General features: G+C 40.2%; 1 protein-coding gene across 6 annotated transcripts in view; it reads right to left on the bottom strand.

Moving 5' to 3' along the window:
- LOC131243222 (serine/threonine-protein kinase STY46-like) overlaps positions 1 to 23,083 on the bottom strand; it is a 115,497-nt gene that overhangs the window by 18,740 nt on the left and 73,674 nt on the right. For all 6 annotated transcript variants that reach the window (XM_058242411.1, XM_058242412.1, XM_058242407.1 and 3 more), the window contains 2 exons: positions 9,760 to 9,833; positions 9,437 to 9,612 (listed from right to left, as the gene is read on the bottom strand). In XM_058242411.1, coding sequence (XP_058098394.1) covers positions 9,437 to 9,612; positions 9,760 to 9,833 — 250 coding nt within the window. The remainder of the gene's footprint in view (positions 1 to 9,436; positions 9,613 to 9,759; positions 9,834 to 23,083) is intronic.

Raw genomic sequence — 23,083 nt, 5'->3', positions numbered from 1 at the left:
TTCAAATTTTCCCTCCAACCAGCTGTCAATTGAGACTAATTTCGAAGTATTTAAGAGCATTTGATGAAATGATCATCACATGCACTTTAAAAGTTATGCATTCAATTTGAATATATTTGCATTAGTTTAGTCAAACAGCGCATAACTTAGGACCCTTTACAAAGGAAACCTATCATGTGCACTTCTTTTTTGAGATGTTATTGTCTTTTTTAACAATCTCCGAAGTTTCATTGAAAAATACAACCATTTTCCCAATGTTTCCCTATGTTTACCAAAAAGCACGATAAATTACCTGATACAAACGATATATCTCATGTGATAACCGATACATATCTATATCCCAAGGATGTGATTCGTAACGCGATGTCGATATTTTGAACATTGATCACAGGTACCAAAATACATACTACATCCAAAAACTAGTTTAAAAAACACAAAATTACATTTATGCCCACTACATCCAACCAAGAGGTTCTCACACAGAGAAAAATCACCGAAAAAATGAGTTTTTTCCACTTCCCATTCTGCCCCAATATTGTAGATACGTATCACATGTTCAAATGAAAACAGGAAGCTTCACAAATGAATCCTAACAATATCTTGCGATATTATCGATACAATGTGATATTATCAGCGAAACAATATAAGGGGAAAAAGGAGAAAGAAGAGATAGGAGAAGTGAAAGGGAGAGAAGCGTGAGAAAGAGAAAGGAGGAGAGAGTTTAGGGGCAATAAGACTTATTTAGGCCCTAAATGACTACCACTAGTTATATCATTAGGAACAAAAAGATATGATGCTCCACAGGATTACACAGACATATCTCTAAACTCACCCCTCGAGTTAGAGCATGGATATCAATCATTCCCAGCATAGAACACATGCACAACGAATGATGATGACTAGTCCCCTCGGCTAAAAAGTCAACAAGTTGATCATCAAACTTCTGATACGACATGCAAATATCCTTCGATTCCACCTTTTTATAGATAAAATGGCAATTAACCTCAATATGCTTGGTGTGTTCATGATCAATCAGATTAGAGGAGGTGAATTGTGGCAAGATTTTAAAATGAAGCACATAGGTGACGAAACAAGTGGGCCCGACTCGATCAACAAGGTTTCAACCAAAGAAGTTACATTTACCATGAGCCATAGTCCTATATTCAACTTTAACAGGGTAACAACATATTGTTTCTTGCTTTTCCACGTGACAAGATTCCCAACTACTAAAGTGTAATAACCAAAAGTAGAATGACAATTGCAAAGAAAGCTAGCCCAGTCTGCATCTATATAGTCCTCAACATGAAGATGACAATTCTTGGAATATAGAACCCCTAACCAGGTGAGCCTTTGAGGAACTTCAAGATGTGACAAACAACATCTAAGTAATTGGTGTGTGGGACGCATGCATGAATTGACTTACTATGCTAACTACACAGACAATAGCAAGATGAGTGATCGTCAAATAGATGAGTTTTACTGACTTAATCAATTGATACAAGTGGACATCAGCCAAAGGTTCACCATTATTAAGTTGTAAGCAGTGATTCTGCTCAATGGGAGTATAAACACACAAAGCACCAAGGTGAACACCACCATGGAGGAGATAAGAGCGTACTTCCTTTGGAAGAACATAATACCACACCTAGACCTTAATATCAAACACTATGCCAAGAAGTGACTTTAAAGATTGGATGGTAACAAGATCATCGCTAGTTACAATGACATCATCCGCATCTATAATAAATAGAAAGGCCCGTGGCACACTTGAAGAAGAGGGTATGATCAGTGTTCGAAATATCGGTATCGCACAATGTATCGCACCCTTGGGATATAGACACATATTGGTTATCGCATGGGATATATCGTTTGTATCGTATAATTTATCGCACTTTATGGGAAACATGGGGAAACATTGGGGAAATGATTGAATTTTTCAATGAAACTTCAGGTATTGTTAAAAAAGATCTTAATACACACTTTTAAATCATAACATTAAAAAAAAAAAAAAAAAAAAGTGCACACAATAGGTTTACTTTGTATAGGGTCCTAAGTTATACGTTGTCTGATTGAACTATATTAAAATATAATGCATAACATATATAAATGTATTAAGACATGTATATCCACACCGTCCATCTGTTTTGCCACCTTAATTTACGGTACCATCCCAAAAATGAAGTAGATCCAATTATCTAGTGGACCATGCCATAGGAAACAATAAGAAACAGTGTTGATTGAAGACCCAACCATTAAAACCTTCTTAGGGCTCACCTTAATGTTTTTGTAGTGTTTATTTACCATCCAATCTGTTGGTAAGTTCACATAAGCTTGGATGAAAGAAAAAAATAAATATATGATTGATCCAGAACTTTTGTGGCCCATTAATAGTCAATTACCACTTTTTCCTTTGGTATGGTCCACTTGATAATTGGATGTGCTTCATTTTTTTGGATAATATGCTAAAATGATTTGGTATCTATACCGTTAATTCATTTTGACAAATCATTTTAGGGTATGGGCCAAAAAATGACACAAATCCAAATCTTAGGTGGACCACACCACACGAAAAAGTGATCATTGAATGGCAACCATTAAAAAAAAATTGGGGGCTACATAAGTTTTGGATCAAGCTAATATTTATGCTTTCCCTTCATCCAGGTCTATTAGACCTTATGAACAAATTAGATGGCTAATAAACATCATGATGGGCCCTAGGAAAGCTTCAACGGTGGATATCATTCCCACCACAGCTTCTTGTGGTGTGCATCACTTGAGCCTCATGTCTGGCTACATTTTGGGCTCATTCCCTAGAATGACCTATCACAATGGATGGACGGTGTAGCTAAACAAATATATCATAGTGGGCCCTACAAAGCCCTGACAGACCATCATCTCTGGGCTCCCAATCCGTGCGAACGGGGATTTTCCCCGAAGCCAAGTTATCGTGAGAACTTTTTGAGAAATCATACATGATGTGAGTCCAAGATCTGAACAGTTCAAGTGATGCAGCACTCCATGAAACCTTTATGGTTCAACTTTTGCTTTGATCTAAGACTTTGGTGGGCCATTAAAAAAGAAAACATTTTTCTCCCTTAATTTGCATCTTTCTTTGCTATGGCCCACCAGAGTTTTAGATCAGGGTAAAATTTGGTCCCTGGGAGTTTCAAGGGATGCTGCATCACATGAACCGTTCAAATTGGAGGCCCATGACACGTGTGCAAAGATGCACACGTGCCTAGGTGCGCAGATGAGATGCCTCTTCCTGCTAAAGGCTTTTGCAAGAATATCTGCACTGGGATACTAGGTGGGGCCCACTTTAATGTTTGTCAAAAATCCACCCCGTCCATCCATTTTGTGTGATCATTTTAGGACATGCGACTGAAAATGAGGTGGATCCAAACTCAAGTGGGCCATATGAGAGGGAAATTGGGGAAAGAGTTTCCTACCGTTGAAACTTTCCTAGGCTCACCTTGATGTTTATATGCCATCCAAACCGTTCATGAGTTCATTCCCATTACGATGCAGTGAATACACGAAAAAATTATCATGATATGAAGCTTTTGTGGCCATAAAAATGTTTCAACGGTGGTCACCGAATCCCTATTGTTTCCTCTCGTGCTGCCCACCTGAATTTTGTATCCACCTCATTTTCGGTCACATGTCTTAAAATGGGCTCGTAAAACAGATGGACACGGCGGATTTCTCACAAAAATCACGGTGAGCCCCACCTAGCATCCCATTGCACGAACTTCATGCGCGAAGGCTTCCGCATGTAGCCGTGCCCAATAAAAAAGGACATAGATTAGCTATGACAAGTTGAGTAGCCAGACTCGCTACTGAAGTGACGTCACCAAGTTATGTGGGTCCTATCATGATGCTTGTGTTGTCTCCACACCATCCATCCATTTGGAGAGATCATTTTAGGGCATGATCCAAAGAATTAGGCAGATCCAAAACTTTAATGGACCCCACCACAGAAAACAGTGGAGAGAGTTACACCCACCGTTGAAACCTTCCTAAGGTCCACCGTGATGCTTATTTGAGATCCAATCTGTTCATAAGTTAACACAAACATTAAATAAGGTAAAACAAAAATATCAGTTTCATCGAAAACTTTTGTGGCCCGTATAAGTTTTTAATGGTGGGCGTCACTCCACTTTTTTCTGTGGTGGGGTCCGCTCGAGCTTTAGATCTGAATCATTCTTTAGCTCATGCCCTAAAATGGTCTCTCAAAATGGATGGACGGTGTGGATACAAAACATACATCATGGTGGGACCCACAAAACTTGGTGACGTCACTTCAATAGCCAGTTTGGCTACTCAACCCGTCAGTAGCAAACCCGTGCCCAATTAAAAAGGGCTCCAAAGCCATTTTTTACTGCAGAGACCCTAAAACCTTGAATTCTCCCCCAAATCTTCGGATTTCTCTAGATTTTTTTTCGCATTTTCTTCCTAAATCAATTTCGTTTTCAAGTAACAATCTAATCGAAGAAAGGAAAAAAGGGAATCGAGATTTTCTTTACACTAACCTACAAATGGCGAGCTTCGATTCGAATGGCCCACCAAATGCAGCTTCCAATCAGGGCAATCTATTCTACAGGTATGGAAATCCACCCTATTGAAAGTTTCCCTCTTCTTTTTTTTTCCGATTTTTTCAGAATATTTCTTCCGACGTGTTTCGTATCGTTGGACTGCGATACCGATAAAATTGGCCGATATATCGGCCAATAGTATCGATATTGCGAATGCTAGGTATGATTAGCACTACTCTAAATGTAGTTAAACCTTAGCAACATATGACAAAAGCGCACGAACCATGCCTGTGGAAATTGCTTGAGACCATAAATAGCATTGAGGAGCTTGCACAAAGTCCCCTTGCTAACTGTTGAGAGAAAGCCAAGATGAAGAGCCATATATACTCCTTCATGCAAGTCTCTATAAAGACATTTTTTTACAAAAAGTTTATGAAGAGGCCATGAAAAATTGGTAGCTAAAGAAAGTAACACAGACATGGTGTTTAACTTGGCGACAGGAGCAAAAGTCTCATGAAAATCAACAGCATGTGTCTGAGGACACCACTTGGCTACAAGACAAGCTTTATAGCGTCCGACCTCTCTAGTGGGTTTATGGTTAACTGTGAAAACCCACTTACATCCAACAACCTTTTTTTCTAAGGAGGTGAACAACATCCCATGTATGATTTTTTTTCAAGGGCAATCATCTCCTCCGGCATAGCTTGTTTCCATTCAAGAAGCAACAAAGCCTGGAAAGCACTAAAAGGAACTAAGACAAAAGAAATGTTTGAGAGAAATGCACAACATGAGGGTAAAAGGGAATTAGAGAAGATAAAGTTGGCAATAAGGTGAGTAGTACATGACCTCTTTCTGGTATACAATGCAATAGGAACATCCAGAGGGTCTGGATGTGAAGCTATACCTAAGTCTAGAGTAGTAGATTGTAGAGGGCTAGTGAGGAGAAGACCAGTATATTGTTTCTTTTGTCGAACACATGTTTTTAGGCCACTAGCGGGTTGAAAAGGTGGAGATTCACATGGAGAGATACAACATCAACGTGGGACGATTGAGAGGAAGATTCAAAGTATAGGAAGAGGTAAGTACGAAACCATAAAAGACTTCCACTTAGAGGGAGAAACACAAAACTTCACTTGAATATAATGGAATATCTTCAAAGAAGGTAACATCCATTGAGACAAACCTTTTTCTTGAGATTCTAGGAGCGAAGCAGATGTAGGACCAATGCATGAACTCAAATAATGTGAGAGATCAATCAGAAAATTTAAATTAATTAATGAAAAGTATAAACATTTCTACCATAATCACAAATATCAAGATTCGAAAAGGAAATCATGCATAGTTTAAGCTTAGGTTGCCAACCATCATCCTACAAGACCATTTAGCATGAAAAACTAGGATTTAATGGATGCAGAAACATCCAAATAGCATAGGGTTAAGCCTATTTTAAGGATGAAGGTCTAATACTACCTAGGGTGAGGTTAGGGCTTAGGGAATTTGGAGAAAACTTGGAATTATGGTTAATTGGGTGAATTGGGTAAAGGGGTTAAAGGGTTTAGGTATTAAGAGAATGGAAATAGGGTTTTAGATGTAGGGAATTTAGGGATTTGGATTTAATTGAAGGTTTTGAAGATCAAGGGTTTGGAAATTTGGGAAAATTGGAAGATTTGGGATATTTAGGTTTAGGGTTAGGGTTTTGGACAAGAGAAGATAGGGTTTTGGAGGAATGGTTCAACGAAGCAAGGGAGACAAGAGAAGTGGCCATAGGAACCAGCCCGTGGGCTCACACATGTGGTCATACGGTCACATGTGTGGGGTCCGGTCTGCTAGGGTTTGGTCTATAACTTTAGGGTTTTGAGGGAAAAGATGATAAAGAAGAAAGGAAGGTGTTGGAAGATGTTTCGGATGAAGAACTGAGGAGATTTCAACAAAATACTTTGCACGAAGAAGAAAAACTCAAAAATGGATAATTGGAAGCCTCGCACTCCCGTGTTTGAAGATAGGCATCACACCGATCTTCATTCCAAATCGCATGGAACAAGTCTTCACATCGCATCAAGAACAAGAAACAAATGAGCTTTATATTTTAGAGAGAAAATCCACTATTAAGAAGCCCCCCACCCCCCCTTCTCTTCATATAGCCTCAGGACATTTCAAAATTACAATTTAAAGCATGTTTTAATGACTTTGATCAAAATAACCCTCGCCTAATGAAAAATCAAATAAAATCACTCATAAGTTGTCCAAAGCATAAATCAATCATAAACTAAATCCTAAAACATAATTGTCCTATGATGATGAACATGGTCCACGATCAACGGCCCGATCATGTAATCCATGCGATCCAACGGCCCGATCATGTAATCCATGCGATCCAACGGCCCGATCGTCACGTCCCTCAAATCCAACAATCCAAATCACTCCCTAAAGCAACCTATGTGCATCTTCCTAGCATGGGATCTTCCAAATGCTTGCACATGCACATGGGGTCTTCAACATGAACATGGATACTCACCTAGCCATAGAGAAATCAGTGTGGCCCACCTACTCTGATACGTACGCAAAAGTATATGTGATGTGATGTCCTCATAAACTCTCCTTGGCTGAGAAAAGTTCACCTCTGGAAAACTAAAACTCTTGTAACGCTCCAGGATGTCGGGATCCAAAGTCTGCAGCTCTGCCTTAGAAATCCACGTGCTATCTGAAATCAGCTTGTCCTTCCACTTGATGAGGAATTTTTGAAATCCCCCATGGCGAATGGAAACCGCTTGCGCATCCAATATATCTTCAACCTGTTCACTTCGAGCAGGCAGTAAGGGTAAGGGTGACAAAGGCTAGGATGATTGGTCAAGTAGGGGTCATAGGTTAGGTATTGGATCATGGTCTGTGGGAGGGTCTGAAAATGGATCAAGTAGCAGGACCCTTCTATCGTACTAGATCTTCCACATTAAAAGTAGAGCTTATTCTCGTGGTAGGTGGAAGATCTACTACATACGCATTAGGACCCAGTTTCTTCATATTTTGTATGGTCCTGCACTACGCACTTGCCATGTCCCATACTATGAAAGAATTCAGATTCATTGGTCCTTCGTAACCATGGTATTTATGTTGGAGCATCGGTTTTCATTGTTGTGACAACACTAAGCACCATGGAAGTGTCAGCCAATTAGGTGTTTCATGCTTATACCAAGCATCTCGAAATAAACAATGATTTCTTCGACAAAAGGTTTTATCAGATGAAGTCTCTCCCATCTAAGTTTCATGTTATCGACAATCACAAATACTTTTGCGGCCTGTTTGGATTCAAGGAAAAAATGAGGAAAATGTCACATTTATGGGAAATGCCATTTCTACAAGACAATGAGAAGTGAAAACCTATTTCCCTTGATTGTTTTTCAACAATATTTCAATTGTTTGAAGAAAATGAATTTTTCACGAAAAAATTTACTCGAAGAAGAAAGGTGCCACATGTGTGCCCCGAAAATGAATTGTGTCACATTGTTACACTACAAATGGCACACTGGCAAACGTGGGACATTAGCACATGTGGGATGGTTGAAGATGGATGGTGGGCAAATATGGCATTTTGACATGTGTGGCGCAAGTCATGTGTTGAAAGATAGGTGGCAACATGTGGCACAATACCACCCAATACATTTGCACACATGGGGTGCTTGAAGATGAGGCTGGCAATTGCTGCACGTGGCATATTGGGATACTTGAAGATGGACGGTTACATATGTGGGGCATTTAGAAGATGGGTGGTAGCACATGTGACTACCATTTGGGGCACTTTATAAAAATGGGGGTATTTCCTCTAATTTTCCTGAATTCCTTGAAAATGACGTCTCTTAAGTCTAGGCAAAGAAACAAAAGGGGCGTTATTTTTAAAAGGGAATGAGAGGGAAATGGAAATGGTGTTTCCAAGAAATATAAGAAAATAAACAACGTAAATGACATTTCCTCAATTTATATTTCAACAAATCAAAAAAAGTCCGTAGGAAATCATTATCTTGGGATTTTGTTTTCATCATTAATTACCATACAAGCTTTAGATGCACTTACTACTATCTTAGCTTGCAAGTTTTTGAAAAAGTTGTATGTGCTCTTGCATCCACGTAATTTGGGAGAGTTCTGTTGGACTACCACTTTATATGACATGTGTCACTTGTATATTTTATATTTGATTAACTAATCAATTTCAATGGATATGAAAAGAATATTCTCTCTTTTCTTTGGTACTCTATTAACTCTAATTAACTCTTGAAAGAAAGAGAAGGTTTCCTATGAATGTGGTCATTTTATGCTTCTATTTTCCAAACTCACTAAAATGCTCAGAAACAAAAAAAAAAAAACAAAAACAAAAACAAAAACAAAAAAAAAAAAAAAACAAAACAAAACAAAACAAAAAAAAAACAAAAAATAAAATAAAATAAAATAAAAAATCCAAGAAGTGAAATTCTATCATAAAGAACACATTAGATTACAACACTCACCCACAAAACATGCAAATAAATTACATTGTTAAATCACAAAGGTACAAAAATGCAAAAGCGTACACGTAATATTGACAAACATAAATGCAAGATATTATATGTAACATTGAAAAATTTTTATATGAAAAATGAAACATAAGACTGAGTAAAACTTGCGACAGACGGAGGTGATACAAAGAAACAAGTAACGTTTGAGTAATAATATTGACAAGATGAATCATCGGGCAAAGCGGAAAATGGTTGTTAGTGCTAATATCACATTATTCACACTATCAAATATTGCAGGACTAAATCATAAAAATCATAATCAGTTATGCTGGTTTTTCAAATGTATCAGAAGTGCACACAAGTAAAGGATAATATTGGAAGGGATTAGATACTAATATCATGACAGGAATCCCTTACCTCATGTTCATCCAGTAGAAGATTTGCAGCCTTCAGGTCTCTGTGGATTATATTATTTTGGTGCAAGTAGTTCATTCCCTTAGAAACATCAATAGCTACTTTCAGTAAGGATGGAAGTTTGAAGACACCTTTTTGTTTATGCAAGAAGTCATACACACTTCCACCAGACATATATTCTGGAAAAGTAACAAACATAATAGACTATAATCAATCACCACTAAAATATTTTCCAGGGGGAACAGTCAAACTAACATCCCCATAAATGATGAAGCTTCCGAGGAGCATGGTTCTACAGATGTCTAAAATTCATTTGACTGTTATACCTGTCACAATGTACAAGCTTGGAGGCCTGGTGCATGCACCAATGAATTGCACAACATTCTTGTGCCGAACTTTTCTGCAGAAAAAAACAAAAACAAACGGAGTGTAAGGATTTACGGAAATCCATGAATTAACATCCAGAAGGGGAATATTTAAGAAAGAAAAGCATGCTCTTTTCACTAACAGCACAAAACTTTGAAATAGATGAGCACCAAAAGTTACTCGGAAAATTACCAGCAGTTTGCTTGTACATTTGACTAACTTCAACAAATATAAATTGGTTATGAAAGAAATACATGTAAAAAGTGCAGGACCCTGTGAAAAATGTTCATAAGTTTTGGGAAGGGTACAAGGTGTGTGTGGGGTTCAGAGTGCCCCCAATATTATCGAAATATCCCCGATATTATCTCTATCTCCAGCTCAGCGATACTGATAACACTGGTAGTGATGCCATAACACCGATAGTATCAAAAATTCTGGGTATCGCTAAGTATCGGCAATGTATCACCAATATTTTCAACTGTGTAAATTCTAAGTGTCACGTGTATCACCAATGTATTGATATCTCCAATGTATCGCCAATATTTTTTACTATGTAAATTCCAGGTATCGCTTGTATCACCAACGAATCAACGATATTTCGATAATATTGCCAATGTACTGATATCACCGAAAATCCGTTTATTAAAAGACATTCCATTTCAATTTTTTTTAATTTTTTTAATTTTTTTTGGTTTTTGGGCACATGGTTATATGCAGTGATCAAATTGTCGATGATATTATCACTAACATAACATAGGCAATATCAAGACCACATTCTTTCATTTTATTTATTTTTTGGTTTTGTGGCACATGGTTTTATGCCTGATATTTATTATTGACAAAATAATAATAATAATTTACCCCAAAATTCACAAGTTGCACGCTGAACTCGGTGTATGGGTATCGGGTGTCAAATTTGGAGCGCGATAATCTCCGTACAACAAAAGGTCTGAAATGGGGGGGGGGTGGATGGGGGATGGAAGGATTATACAAATTGGTAGGGTATGATTTTAGAAGATCTGTAATTTTTCTTTTCATGATTTTTGGGTGAGATCTTATTGAAAATTCCTTCGACCTATGAAAATATTTAGGAAAAGAAAAGAAAAGATTCACTATTTCTTGTCCATATGGTTTTGACAGGGTTCTTATAGGATACATATTGCATCAATCTGATGTATTTTATAATTTCCAACACCGTACAAGTGGTTTCACTTTAATCCGTGAAATTTTGATGTATCAATATGGATTTCCAACTAATGCAGGACATGAAATTGGAATATGATATGCAAGATGTCAAGCTTAGATCATACTAATTCAGAAACAATAACATAAAATTCCACATCCCACACAACAGTCCAAACATCCAAGCAAAGGGGAATTTGTACGGGTCCAGGCCTACACAGGCTAGGACTAGATCAATAAAAATTATAGACCAAACAATGCTCAAAGGGAAATAGAAATCAACCACACATGCATAAGAATCAGTCTCTAATCCAAGGGATTCCCCAATTTCAATTCAAGGAACCCTAGGGTGAGAAAAGGGGCAAATAAATTAGGGAAAACGCAATCTAGGGTTAGGGTTTATGAAAAACAGGTATGAGAGGGTAAAAGAGGACGAAAACCTGATCCAAAAGATTGTTCCCGCGTGTGGACAACGGGCCTGGGGCACTCGCACGTGCACAGGTACCTAGCCGCATGTGCGAGGGGGTGTCGATTGCGGAAAAGCTCTCCTTGGCCCTGGTCGGCCGGGGGTATACTCCAAAACCCCGAAGTTTCGGGTCGATCCAAGCTACGGCTTATGCGTGGTGCTCCGCCGAAGCTTCAACCTTCCTGCAGGGCCAAAATCTGGAATTCTGCTGTAAAGAAGAAAGCTGCAAAAGCTGGAAAATTCAAAGCAATAATGATGAAAGAAGAGAGATGATGGAGGATGGGGGTGAATTGGGATCGATGTGGCTTCGCACCACAGTAGTTAGCCCTTCGAAAAGGGAGGGCCTCGCACCCACTTTTGAATTCTTCCACAACTCACTAACAGAACAGAAAAATAAAGCAGGAATTTTTTATTAAGCTTGAATGAATCAAAAGAACTACAGGGGGTGCCTATTTATAGGGAAAACCCTATACCTCAAAACTCGCGCCATGTACGCAACCTATTACTTAGCAATGAAATAAACTAAAATAAAAACCAAACAAAGAAATCTAAAGCTTTCACGATGTTCTAAATAACATGAATAAGCAAAACCTAAAATATGAAATCAATCCGACTAGTGGGCCACGATCATGAGATCCCATGATTGGCTTTTCTTGACTATCGGATCCACTCTTTTGAATCAAAACTTCGTCTTCTAGCTAGGAGGCCCTCCCTGGACGTCGTCATCATGCCAGATCGACGGTGGGGCCCTCCTTCTTGGTACATACGTGCATAGGGGGGGTGCGTGCACGTGTGGACGGCATGTGCACGATGTCTTCATCAACTCTCCCTGGCTGTGAAGATTTCGCCACTGGCAAAATAAAACTCCTGAACCACTCTAAGATGTTAGGATCAAGTCTCTGAAGCTCTTCCTCAGTGAGTCACGTGCTGTCTGAAGCTGGGCGTGACTTCCATTTAACTAGGTACTTCTGAAAACCGCCATCCGACGTGAAAATTATCGCATGGTCCAAGATATCCTCTATTTCCTCTCTGGGTGTGTGAAGGCTAGGTATGAGAGGTAGAGGCTGAGAAGAAAGGTCGGGGAGAGGCCATGGAGCAACGGGCAAATCTGGGGAATCAGGATGGGTGGGCGAAGGGCCGGACAATGTATTAGTGGGTCCCTGAAAAGCAACTAGATCCTCCACATTGAATGTAGAACTAATTCCCATGGAAGGTAGAAGATCTACCTCATACGCATTGAGACCGTTTCGTTTTATAATTTTAAAGGGTCCAGCGCTACGCGCGTGTAACTTGCAAACGGCGCCTGGAGGATACCGCTCGGGCCTAGTGCGGACCATCACAGAGTCCCCAATATTGAATTCTTTGAAACATCTATGTTGGTCTGTAGAAAATTTGTAATGTTCATTACTAGTAGTGATCTTACGCCTGATTTCTTGATGCAATGAATGTATGTGATGCGCAAAAGACTCTGCAGACTCTGATGGCCTATGGAACAAGGACATAGGGACAAGGCCAATAGGCTTCCTAAGCTTGTAACCAGGAACATCTTCAAAAGGACTTAGACCTGTGAATCTATTGACAAAACTATTGAATGCAAACTCGGCTATGGGCAGTACAGTGTCCCATGTCCTAGTATGCTCCCCCACTAAACATCGTAGTAAACTCCCTAGGCTCCTATTAACCACCTCAGTCTGGCTCTGTTTGAGGATGGTAGGCAGAAGAAAATTGGAGCCTAGTATTCATCATGTGCTATAGTGTCTTCCAAAAGTAACTCATGAATCGCACATCACGATCAGATATTATGGTTTTTGGTAACCCATGTAGTTTGACGACCTCACTAAAGAATAGCTTGGCAACATGAGATGCGTCAGAGATCTTAGAACAAGGAATGAAGTGGGCCATTTTAGAGAAACGGTCCATGACAACAAATATAGAATCATGTTTCCGAATAGTCTTAGGAAGTCCAAGCACGAAGTCCATACTGATGTCCTGCCAAGGGATGAATGGGACTGGCAAAGGTGTGTATAATCTTGTATTCTATTTCTTTTGCTTTGCCAATTGACAAGTACAACATTGCCCTATAATGTTGGCCACGTCTTGCTTGAGGCGTGGCCAATAAAACCTATCTTCCACTAGGGCAATGGTCATATCTCGACTGAAATGACCTGCAACCCCTCCTAAATGTTACTCCCAGACAAGAAAATCGCGGAGGGAGGTGCGTGGTATGCATGAGCGGTCACTCCTAAACAAATATCCGTCTAAAATCAAATACTCACTGCTAGCTCCTGACGGACTCTCTAATAACGATGCGTACACAACTCCGAAATCTAGACACTCAGAATACTCTTCTTTGATGCGCTCAAGGCCCGTAACTTCAACACTCATAGAGTTGAGTAATGTGACTCGACGACTCAACACGTCGGTGGGCTTATTCTCTACATCGGCCTCGTGCTTAAGCACAAAAGTATACTCTTAAAGGAATTGAACCCACTTGGCATGCCTAAGGTTTAATTTCTTCTGAGAGTTCAGATATCTCAAGGCCTCATGATCTGAGAATAGGACGAATTCTTGCGGCAATAGGTAATGACGCCAATGGCGCAGAGATTGCACTACCGCATATAATTCCTTGTCATAGGTGAAATATCTTTATTTCGCCTCATTCAGTTTCTCACTAAAAAAGGCGACAAGGTGCCCTTCCTGACTAAACACTCCTCTTATGCCGACTCCTGACGCGTCACATGCGGCTTCAAAAGCTTTTAAAAAATCTGGAAGTTGCGTAACTGGAGCTTCGATCATCTTGACCTTTATCTCATTGAAGGCCTTCGAGGTGGCCTTTGTCCATTGAAACTCTCCTGTTTTTTATGCAATCTTTGATGGGAACCATAATGGAACTGAAACCTCAAATGAACCGCCTATAGAAGGTGGCTAAGCCGTGAAAGCTACGCATCTCATGAATATTGTGGGGTTCAGGCCAATTGATAATGGCCTTGACCTTCTCAGGATCCGCCGATACGCCCTCAGCTGACACAATAAAACCTAAGAAGATCAAACTACTAGACAAAAACGCACACTTCTTTAGGTTGGCGTACAACTTCTCGGCCCTAAGGATCCCATAAACCTGCCTCAAATGGTTGAGGTGTTGCTCCTTGGTCATGCTATAAATCAAAATATCATCAAAGTATACGACCACGAATTTCCCCATGAAGGGCCTCAACATTTGGGTCATCACACGCATGAAAGTGCTTGGGGCGTTAGTTAACCCAAAAGGCATAACTAGCCACTCGTATAGCCCATCCTTTGTCTTAAACACCATCTTTCACTCATCACCAGGGCATACACGGATTTGGTGATAACCACTCTTGAGGTCAATTTTTAAGAAGATAGTAGCATTGGCCATCATATCCAACATGTCATCAAAATGCGATATGGGAAACCGATACTTAATTGTGATTTTGTTGATGGCCCTACTATCAACACACATCCTCCATGTGTCATCCTTCTTAGGTGTAAGAAGGGCAGGCACGACACATGGGCTCATCCTCTCCCAAATGAAACCCTTCTCTAGGAGCTCATCAATCTGCCTCTTCAACTCAGCATGCTCCTTTGGGTTCATTCTATAATGCGGTAGGTTTGGTAGAGTTGCCCTAAAGATTAAATCAATGGCATGTTGTATATCCCTCATAGGGAGAAGCTCATCTGGTAGATCCTCAGGAAAGACATCACAAAACTCATGCACTACCTGAATGGCCTTGGTGAGTAACTTTACGCTAGTCTCCGGTACACTCTTCCTAGCCGCAAGGGCATATACCATCGCGTCCGCCTCTGTTTCTCGCTCAAAGTCTTTGGCATTTAAAATATGGAGCGGTTTGGACTTGGACTTCGACTCCTTCACTTCTTTTGAGCCGCTCACACCACTCTGTGTGGTGGACTCCTTTCCAGTCATATTCTTGGGTGGCAAAGGATTCAGCTTGACCTTCTTGCCCTCAAACCAGAATGTACGCACATTCGAACGACCAAATATGGTGACATCCCTGTCATAGAGCCATGGTCTGCCCAGAATAATATGACCAACATCCATAGGAACAACATCACACCAAAGTGTCTTTATAAGATCCAAACTGAATAGGAACAAGACATCGGTGTGACACTGGAATGGAAGTCTCATCAACCTAGGAGACTCTATAGGGTTGAGGATGGGCTTCCAACTTTAAGCCCAATCGGCTCACAGTGCTAAATGATGCCACGTTGGCACAACTACCACTATCCACAATCATCTTACAACTCTTTTTCCCCACACTTTGCATAAGTATAGAAGATCATGTTCTGGCGCCAATCGTCCGTATTCTTGGCTTGAGCAAAGGCGCAACGCACAACTGCAAGGGTCGCAGACCCTTGCGGTCCCTCATCATCACTAGGGGTTTTGACTAGATCATATTCCTCCTCACCATCACTCTTTGGGGGCACTACTTCTACTTGCCCATCAATAAGGAGTACTTTGGTGCCTTCTCTCGTGCCGCAGTGGTGGGCAAAGTGATCAAACCCCTGACACCTAAAACACCTAATGGCCCCACTTCCATGTGAACTAGACCCGGCAATTTCTTTACCCTTATCCTTGGACCTAGGTTGAAAATTGTTAGAAGGTTTGTTTTGGTATCCAGTGTTAGGTTTAGCAATCTGATTTTGCAACTGTAACAAAGTGATTGTGGGATCCATAATTTAGTCAATCTAATTTGAGTTAATGTATGGCCCATGGACAATTTCTGAATGCTTGTCTTACGTGTCTTACTGTAAAAACCTGAAAATTTCCACACACAAGTAGGTACACGAGTGCACTTTCACACATGTAATTTGGACAATAGAATTTATTTATTTTTTGCTAATTCACACGTATGAACATGCGCTTGTACTCACATACACATTATAATGAACTTTGGGACCCATATATATAATTGTATATTCGATCATTCATCAAACCAACCATCCAAATAACTATTCATCACCAGATAAAAATATTCGATCATCCACATCAAATTTCGACCACTTGATCATAATGAATCAACTACAAGGTCTTTATATCCGCTCATATACACATCTATTCAAGGATCAAATTCGTTCATCCTACTCGTTACCCAAGTATATCCTCAACCCACCATCGAGGTCATCACTTAAGGACCCTACTTCCATGTACATGGACATGTACACATCCTAAGCCTATATATCATTACATACTCGATTAATCATCAACCTAAACCATTAAGAATATAGTATATGGACTGATTAAGTTTTCTAAACCATTCAATTTCAATATGGACCTTTTGATCATCTCAAAATAGACAAAATATTAATCTAAGCCATTTATACCCGATCATCGACAAATCCAGACTTTACATCATGATCCCAATACACTTAGAGTATTTTACACCATTAAAATTGAATTTCAATGGTTACATATGTACTATTGATCATCTTAAATTTTCAACGATTATATGTATATAGTCGACGTTAAACCTCGAAAAACCTATTTCTAAGAACCCGATCGCGATGAAATTTCACACAACGCCTAGTCAGTCCAATTGAGCCATACATCTTAAATTTCAAAACCTAACACAGGATCCACCGTCCATCGGATTTCACATCATATTCGTCGAATGATCCCTCTAAAAGTCACACAACAACCTCTTCATGATTCACAAGATATTTCCAACGAATATACCAGTTTACTTCTCACACCAAGTCGTGTCAGGACCTAGTTCCAATGTCCTAGCCTATTCAAGAGGAATCCTACAGACTGTACAGTTTTTTTTTTTTTTTTTTTAAAAAAAAGGTATAGTGGTTGTGTGTATACTATGTATCATGCATCATCACCTGAAAAGACCGCAATTTGACCGTTGATCGAGAAGATCAACCATACACCTATGCCTTAACACCCCAATGAAACTAGTGGGCCACCTAATCATGATTTTAACAACGATCTAACCATTGATTTCAAAACCAAGCGATCTTAACCATCTGATTTAAAATGTTGAATTAAAAACCACTCTTCAACAATCCAAACCATTCATTAGGTAGGCCATCGAGTGTTTAAACCTCAATCAACTTCCAGTCAACCTCAACCCAACACGTGTGTAGCACAACACATGTAAACTGAAACCAGCAGCTCTGTCATGCACAAACAACATCTGATTGAGAAAGATTTTCTCTCCATATCTTTCGTTGGAAACTAACGTTCCTAACAACCTCAGAGAATAATATTCGTTTGATCCAAACCGTCCATTTCAATGAATCTCATCCATCTACGTCCCCAAGTGTAAGTGCATGAAAACAAATCGGAAATTGCGCGAGATTGCGACCATCACGTGAAACAGCGTTGAAAACAGTTTCCTCTTCAGTTTTTCCCCGAATCAAAGCTTCTTACGAATCCAAGAGAGAACTCACTCAATAGATCTAAACCGTTCATTAGAACAATCTCAACCATCCCAAAGATATCACATAGCGAGCATCGAACCAAAAACAATGGAACCCATTTCTTCTGCGTAAAGTTTTCCTGTGAATTACCAAAAAAAAAAAAAAGAGATCCCGAAATCCAAACTGAATCTAGACCATTCGATTGTCATTCAGAAGATCTTAGAATCCAACATGGATTCCAAGAAGCCCACGAGCGACGAAGAATCCATCTCCCTCGTCGTTTTTTGTAGTAACCGATGGTGACTTTCTATGTGCAAACCCATTGGATAAACGGTTACGAACCTCTGATTTTCCTTATCCACAAGCACAGTATGAATGATCTAGACAATCCACATTAAGAAGCATCAGAGTGAAAAACCACATTAACAACCATGCTTTCTCCTCCATAAAACCCATCAGCCACACAATCTGTGATTGGCCTTAATTCAAGATCTAAAACCTTCATGATGTGGCCCATTTAATCCCTGTATGATCACAATAATCCCACCAAGATCCGGTCCAATATTACAAACGGATCTTCATGACGTCAAAACACTTACGCGTAACCCAGTTCCACGTCAACTGGACACAACCATCGCTCAAAGCTTTTTAAAAGCTCTGAGAAAGAGTCGATAGCAATATAAAACCCACTCAATCAGACAGTGTGATCACAAAGAAAATTGAGAGAGAAAGTGATAGAGTCACTAACTCGTTGTGCACATTAAGTCCAGCGAGTCCAACGTCCATTATCGGATAGAAGAGAGAGTGAGAAGGAAATGAGAAGAGAGAGGAGACAGAAGAAGAAGAAAGAAAGAGTTGAGTTCGAGTTGACTTGCTAAGTCCAGGCAAGTTGGGGGGCGAGTTTGGATCGATTCCAATCTAGTTGGGTTTGGAAAACCCCTGGGAGAGTTGTGAGTCTGTTGGAGGAGATGTGAGTTGAGTTTGCATGGTGATGCAGCCTAGTTTGGAACTGAGTCACAACTGAGTCAAGCCGAGTCAAATTGAGTCGAGCTCAATTCGAGTATTATTTGGGCCAAGCTTGGGTTTGGCTAGCCATGTTGAATTCAGTGAGTGATCTCCCACAATTGTTTGAATTAGTCTCATTTGAATTCCATTCAGTGTTTTCTTTCAATTCAAGTTCTAGTATTCCCCCTTTTTGTTGAATTTTTCTTCTCTTTTCGCAATTCACGATCCTAGGTAAGGAATTTATCCCATTCACACTTTGAGAATCATATCCTTGTAATAAAATTTTATTGGTTCGGGCCTAGCCCTTTAGCCTAGGGTTTAGCCCTCTTGGCTTTAAACTTGACTCTTATTGGCTTGGAAATAGCCCTTTTATCCTTTTTTTACTCGAGGACGTTCCCATCGAATTCTCATCCTTAAACTCGTAAGATTTGATGTGCTTTCATGGTTGTATTATTGATTCTTGTGTTTGTATGCATCATGATTGCGAGTCCTTGAACCTGTATGCTTGGATTTGCTTGACATACATTGAACATGGAGTGTTTGATAATTGAATTGCTTGCCTCATCATGGAATGCATTGAAATTAAATTATATGATTTGTGAATTCCAGTAGGATACTCGAGAGGGGGTTCTCTTGTACACATGGTCAGGATGATGTGGTGAGATATTTGAGAAGGGGTTCCCTTGACCTATAAGGCAAGGATGATTGCAGTGGGATATTCGAGAGGGGTTCCCTTGGCATATATGGCAAAGATGATTGTTTCCAGTGGGGTACTCGAGAGGGGATTCCCTTGTACAAGTAGTCAAGGTTCCCTTTACCTATATGACAAAGATGATTACGGTAGCATACTTGAGAGGGGATTCCCTTGTGCACGTGGCAACAGTGATTGCGATGTGATTATTGAGAGGGCTTTCCCTGGAGGATCATCTCTAGGATGACTTACAATGCATGTATTGATGATTCATGCATCATGACATCATACTTATTTTGAGAATCTTAAATCATGGCATTGCATCTTGCTAAATATTTTACTTGTCTCTAATGTGTCTATTTTGAATTAATGATATCCTCATATCTTTACTTGATTTGTGTTGAGTTGTATTTTACTTGCATCCATCATGTCTATCTCAGACTTGTGGCAGATATGATCTCATTTGGCTTCTAGCTCACCAAAGTAACAACACTTGCAGGTTTATAGGATAAAAGATAAGTGGAGATGAAGAATACCTAGATGGCTACTTCCATTAGATCTAGATCCTAGTTTATCCTTTTATTGAGAATTTGTAAAGAATTTAAAATAGGAAGAGTGATGAGAGGAATTTAGTAGCGATACAGGTTGAATTTCAGGATTTATGAATTTTTAGTTGAACTTCAAATTTCAATTATTATTATTTTGATGATTTCATTATGATTTGGTTTGGATGAATTGTGATTTGAATGTTAATGTGGTTAATGAATGCATAAAATATTAGTTCACACCCTAGAACTCGGGATCAAGGTCACCATATTCGGGTTCTGAATTTCGGGGCCTAACACTCACACTTCTATGGAGTATCAAATAACACCATCGAAATTCTGTTGCATGCCTCCTACGGGGGATGCAATACTCATGCATGCTATAGGAAACGGGTTTAACATTGTAACAATAGGCCACCCAATGTTAGGTCCTGGGGTTCAAAATTAGCCTATTCTAGAACTCAGGCAGGCCACACCACAGGGACCGATAGGGAGGGGACACCAACTATAGGCTTGTGTGTGGGGCCCACCATGGTGTGTATTTTCCATCCAACCCATTTATTTAGGATGAACGGAACTCCAAAACTCAGCCATCCATCATGTGGGCCCCACCATTGATGACCTATCCCCCCCCAAAGTACTTTGATCAGATGATCCTAACCATCCCACAAGATACTGAATTTTCTTGTGGTTGTTTACCAAACATGTTTATTAAGATTGGAAATCAATTTTACATAAGCAATTCTCAATAAACAATTCTAGAGAAATCTTTATTGTCTATTGGGAATCAATTTTGCCCTTACTAGAAGCAACACCAAATAGGCCCTTAGGCAATCAAGCCCCACATAACTAATAGTCCAGACTAGCGATCAAACCTTTTACTCTATATATATATAGGAGCTTTTCTTCTTCTTCTTTTTTCCAAAGATAATGGGAATATAATAAAGGAAAGAAAAGGAAATACAACTAGAGACTACTGAGATAGCAACAAAACTAGAAATCTAGAAACAAAAGATCATAGCCGCTAAGACAATTAACTAAGATAGCCCATTCGACAATCAGCCTTTTGGCCCTATCCCAAACAACTTGAACCAAGGAGAGCTTATCATTAAAACATCTATTGTTTCTTTCCTCCCAGACTGACCACCAGATTGCAAGAAGCGCCATTCTCCAAACCAGAGTTCTGTATTTACCCAACTTAAAACCGTGCCAAGACGACAACATATTGAGGGAGGAGTTCGGGAGACAACCCCAAATCTAAGAGATGAATCGGCAATGAATGAGGAGGTGCTCAACGGATTCTTCATCTTGCATGCAGCAAAGGCAAATGTTTACTATTTGCAAGCCTCTTTTCCGAAGATTATCAACTGTGAGGATCTGCTTTCTCCCAACCGACCAAGCGAGGGGGGGGCTGGATATTTCCAGATAAACAGGGCTGCAGGGCCTGCAAAAATGGACGAAGGGGTAAGGAGAGAGTAGAGCGATTTCACCGAAAAAGTGTTGGTTTTGTCCTTGGCCCAAATCGGTTTGTCGGGAGCAGTGGGATCAGAGACCGCCTGAGAGATCAGATCGAGCAGCGTCACAAATTCTTCCACTTCCCAGTCATGGAGATTCCTGATGCACTTCACGGTCCAAACGAAACTGGAATTAGAGGTTTCATAACAGCTAGCGACCGGGATGGTCTTCTTACGGCTCAAATTGTAAATATTCAGAAATATGTTTTTGAGGGGCTCCTCGCCTACCCAAATATCCTCCCAGAATCTTATATCAACGCCGTTGCCAAGATCAAATCTGATGTTATCAATAACCGCCTTCTTGGATCTTAAGATCCCTTTCCAAATGAACGAGGCCCTATAAGACGTGGAATCCTTAGTCCACCAACCACCAAGGCAAGTACCGTACTTGCCTTTGATGATGGAATTCCAAAGGGCATTCTTATCCGAGGCCAATCTCCTAGTCCATTTACTAAACCCCCCCCGGAACATGTTTGCAAACTTCATGCCAGAGTAATTTCTTCTGCGAATCTTTTCTGCACAAAAGAAAATCACGACGGAGCGTGTCTATCTGAATCAGAACTGAAGGAGGGCAACGAAACAAGGACATGAAATAAACTGGCAGATTGGATAGGGCCGACTTGACGAGCGTGAGGCGACCACCCATAGATCGGTATTGGCACTTCCACTTGGCTAAGTATTTCTGAAATCTGTTGACAATTCTTTCCCACATTTTCTTCGGCGGAGGGCCAATGGAGAGGGGGAGACCCACAAACGTGGAGGGGAGGGGGGCTGCTGAACACCCAAGGATCTTGGCACAGGAGGAGAGCTCAGAACCTAAGATGTTGACACCAAAAATTTTTGATTTAGAGAGATTAACTCTCAGCCCCGAGACAGCCTCAAAACAGAAAAGGGTTGTGCGCTGGTTGTCGATGTAGGATGGGACCGCTTCAGAGAATGAGCGTGTCGTCTGCAAATTGAATGTGGGAAATAGGAGCTGTGACACCCGGCATAGAAATTCCTTTAAGGATTCCAATCTCTTGACCCCGAGATAGAATCTGTGATAGAGCCTCACCCACCAACGGGAAGAGGAGGGGAGATAAAGGGTCGCCTTGACAAATCCCTCCCGAGCTTTTAAAGAAACCATGCAGGGAGCCATTAATGAGAATAGAGAAGTGAGCTGATCCTAAGCACGCCTTGATCCAGCCTCTCCATCTCTCTCCAAATCCCATGCGACCCATCATGTACTGAAGAAAGGCCCACTCCACATGATCGTAAGCCTTTTCGATATCCAGCTTACAAAAAAGGCTTTTCAAACCGATCTTGTGGCACGAATGCAGACATTCATTAGCGATCAAGGCGCAATCAATAATCTGTCTGCCCTTAATGAACGCATGCTAATACTTGGAAATAAGCTTTCCTATAACTTTGGAGAGTCTGATAGACAGAATTTTAGCCAGGATCTTGTAAGGCCCCCCGATCAAGCTGATAGGCCTG

The sequence above is a fragment of the Magnolia sinica genome, chromosome 4 (genome assembly GCF_029962835.1).
Source record: "Magnolia sinica isolate HGM2019 chromosome 4, MsV1, whole genome shotgun sequence".
NCBI lineage: Eukaryota > Viridiplantae > Streptophyta > Magnoliopsida > Magnoliales > Magnoliaceae > Magnolia > Magnolia sinica.
The sequence above is the reverse complement of the archived record's forward strand: the minus strand, read 5'-3'. Positions and strand labels throughout refer to the sequence as shown.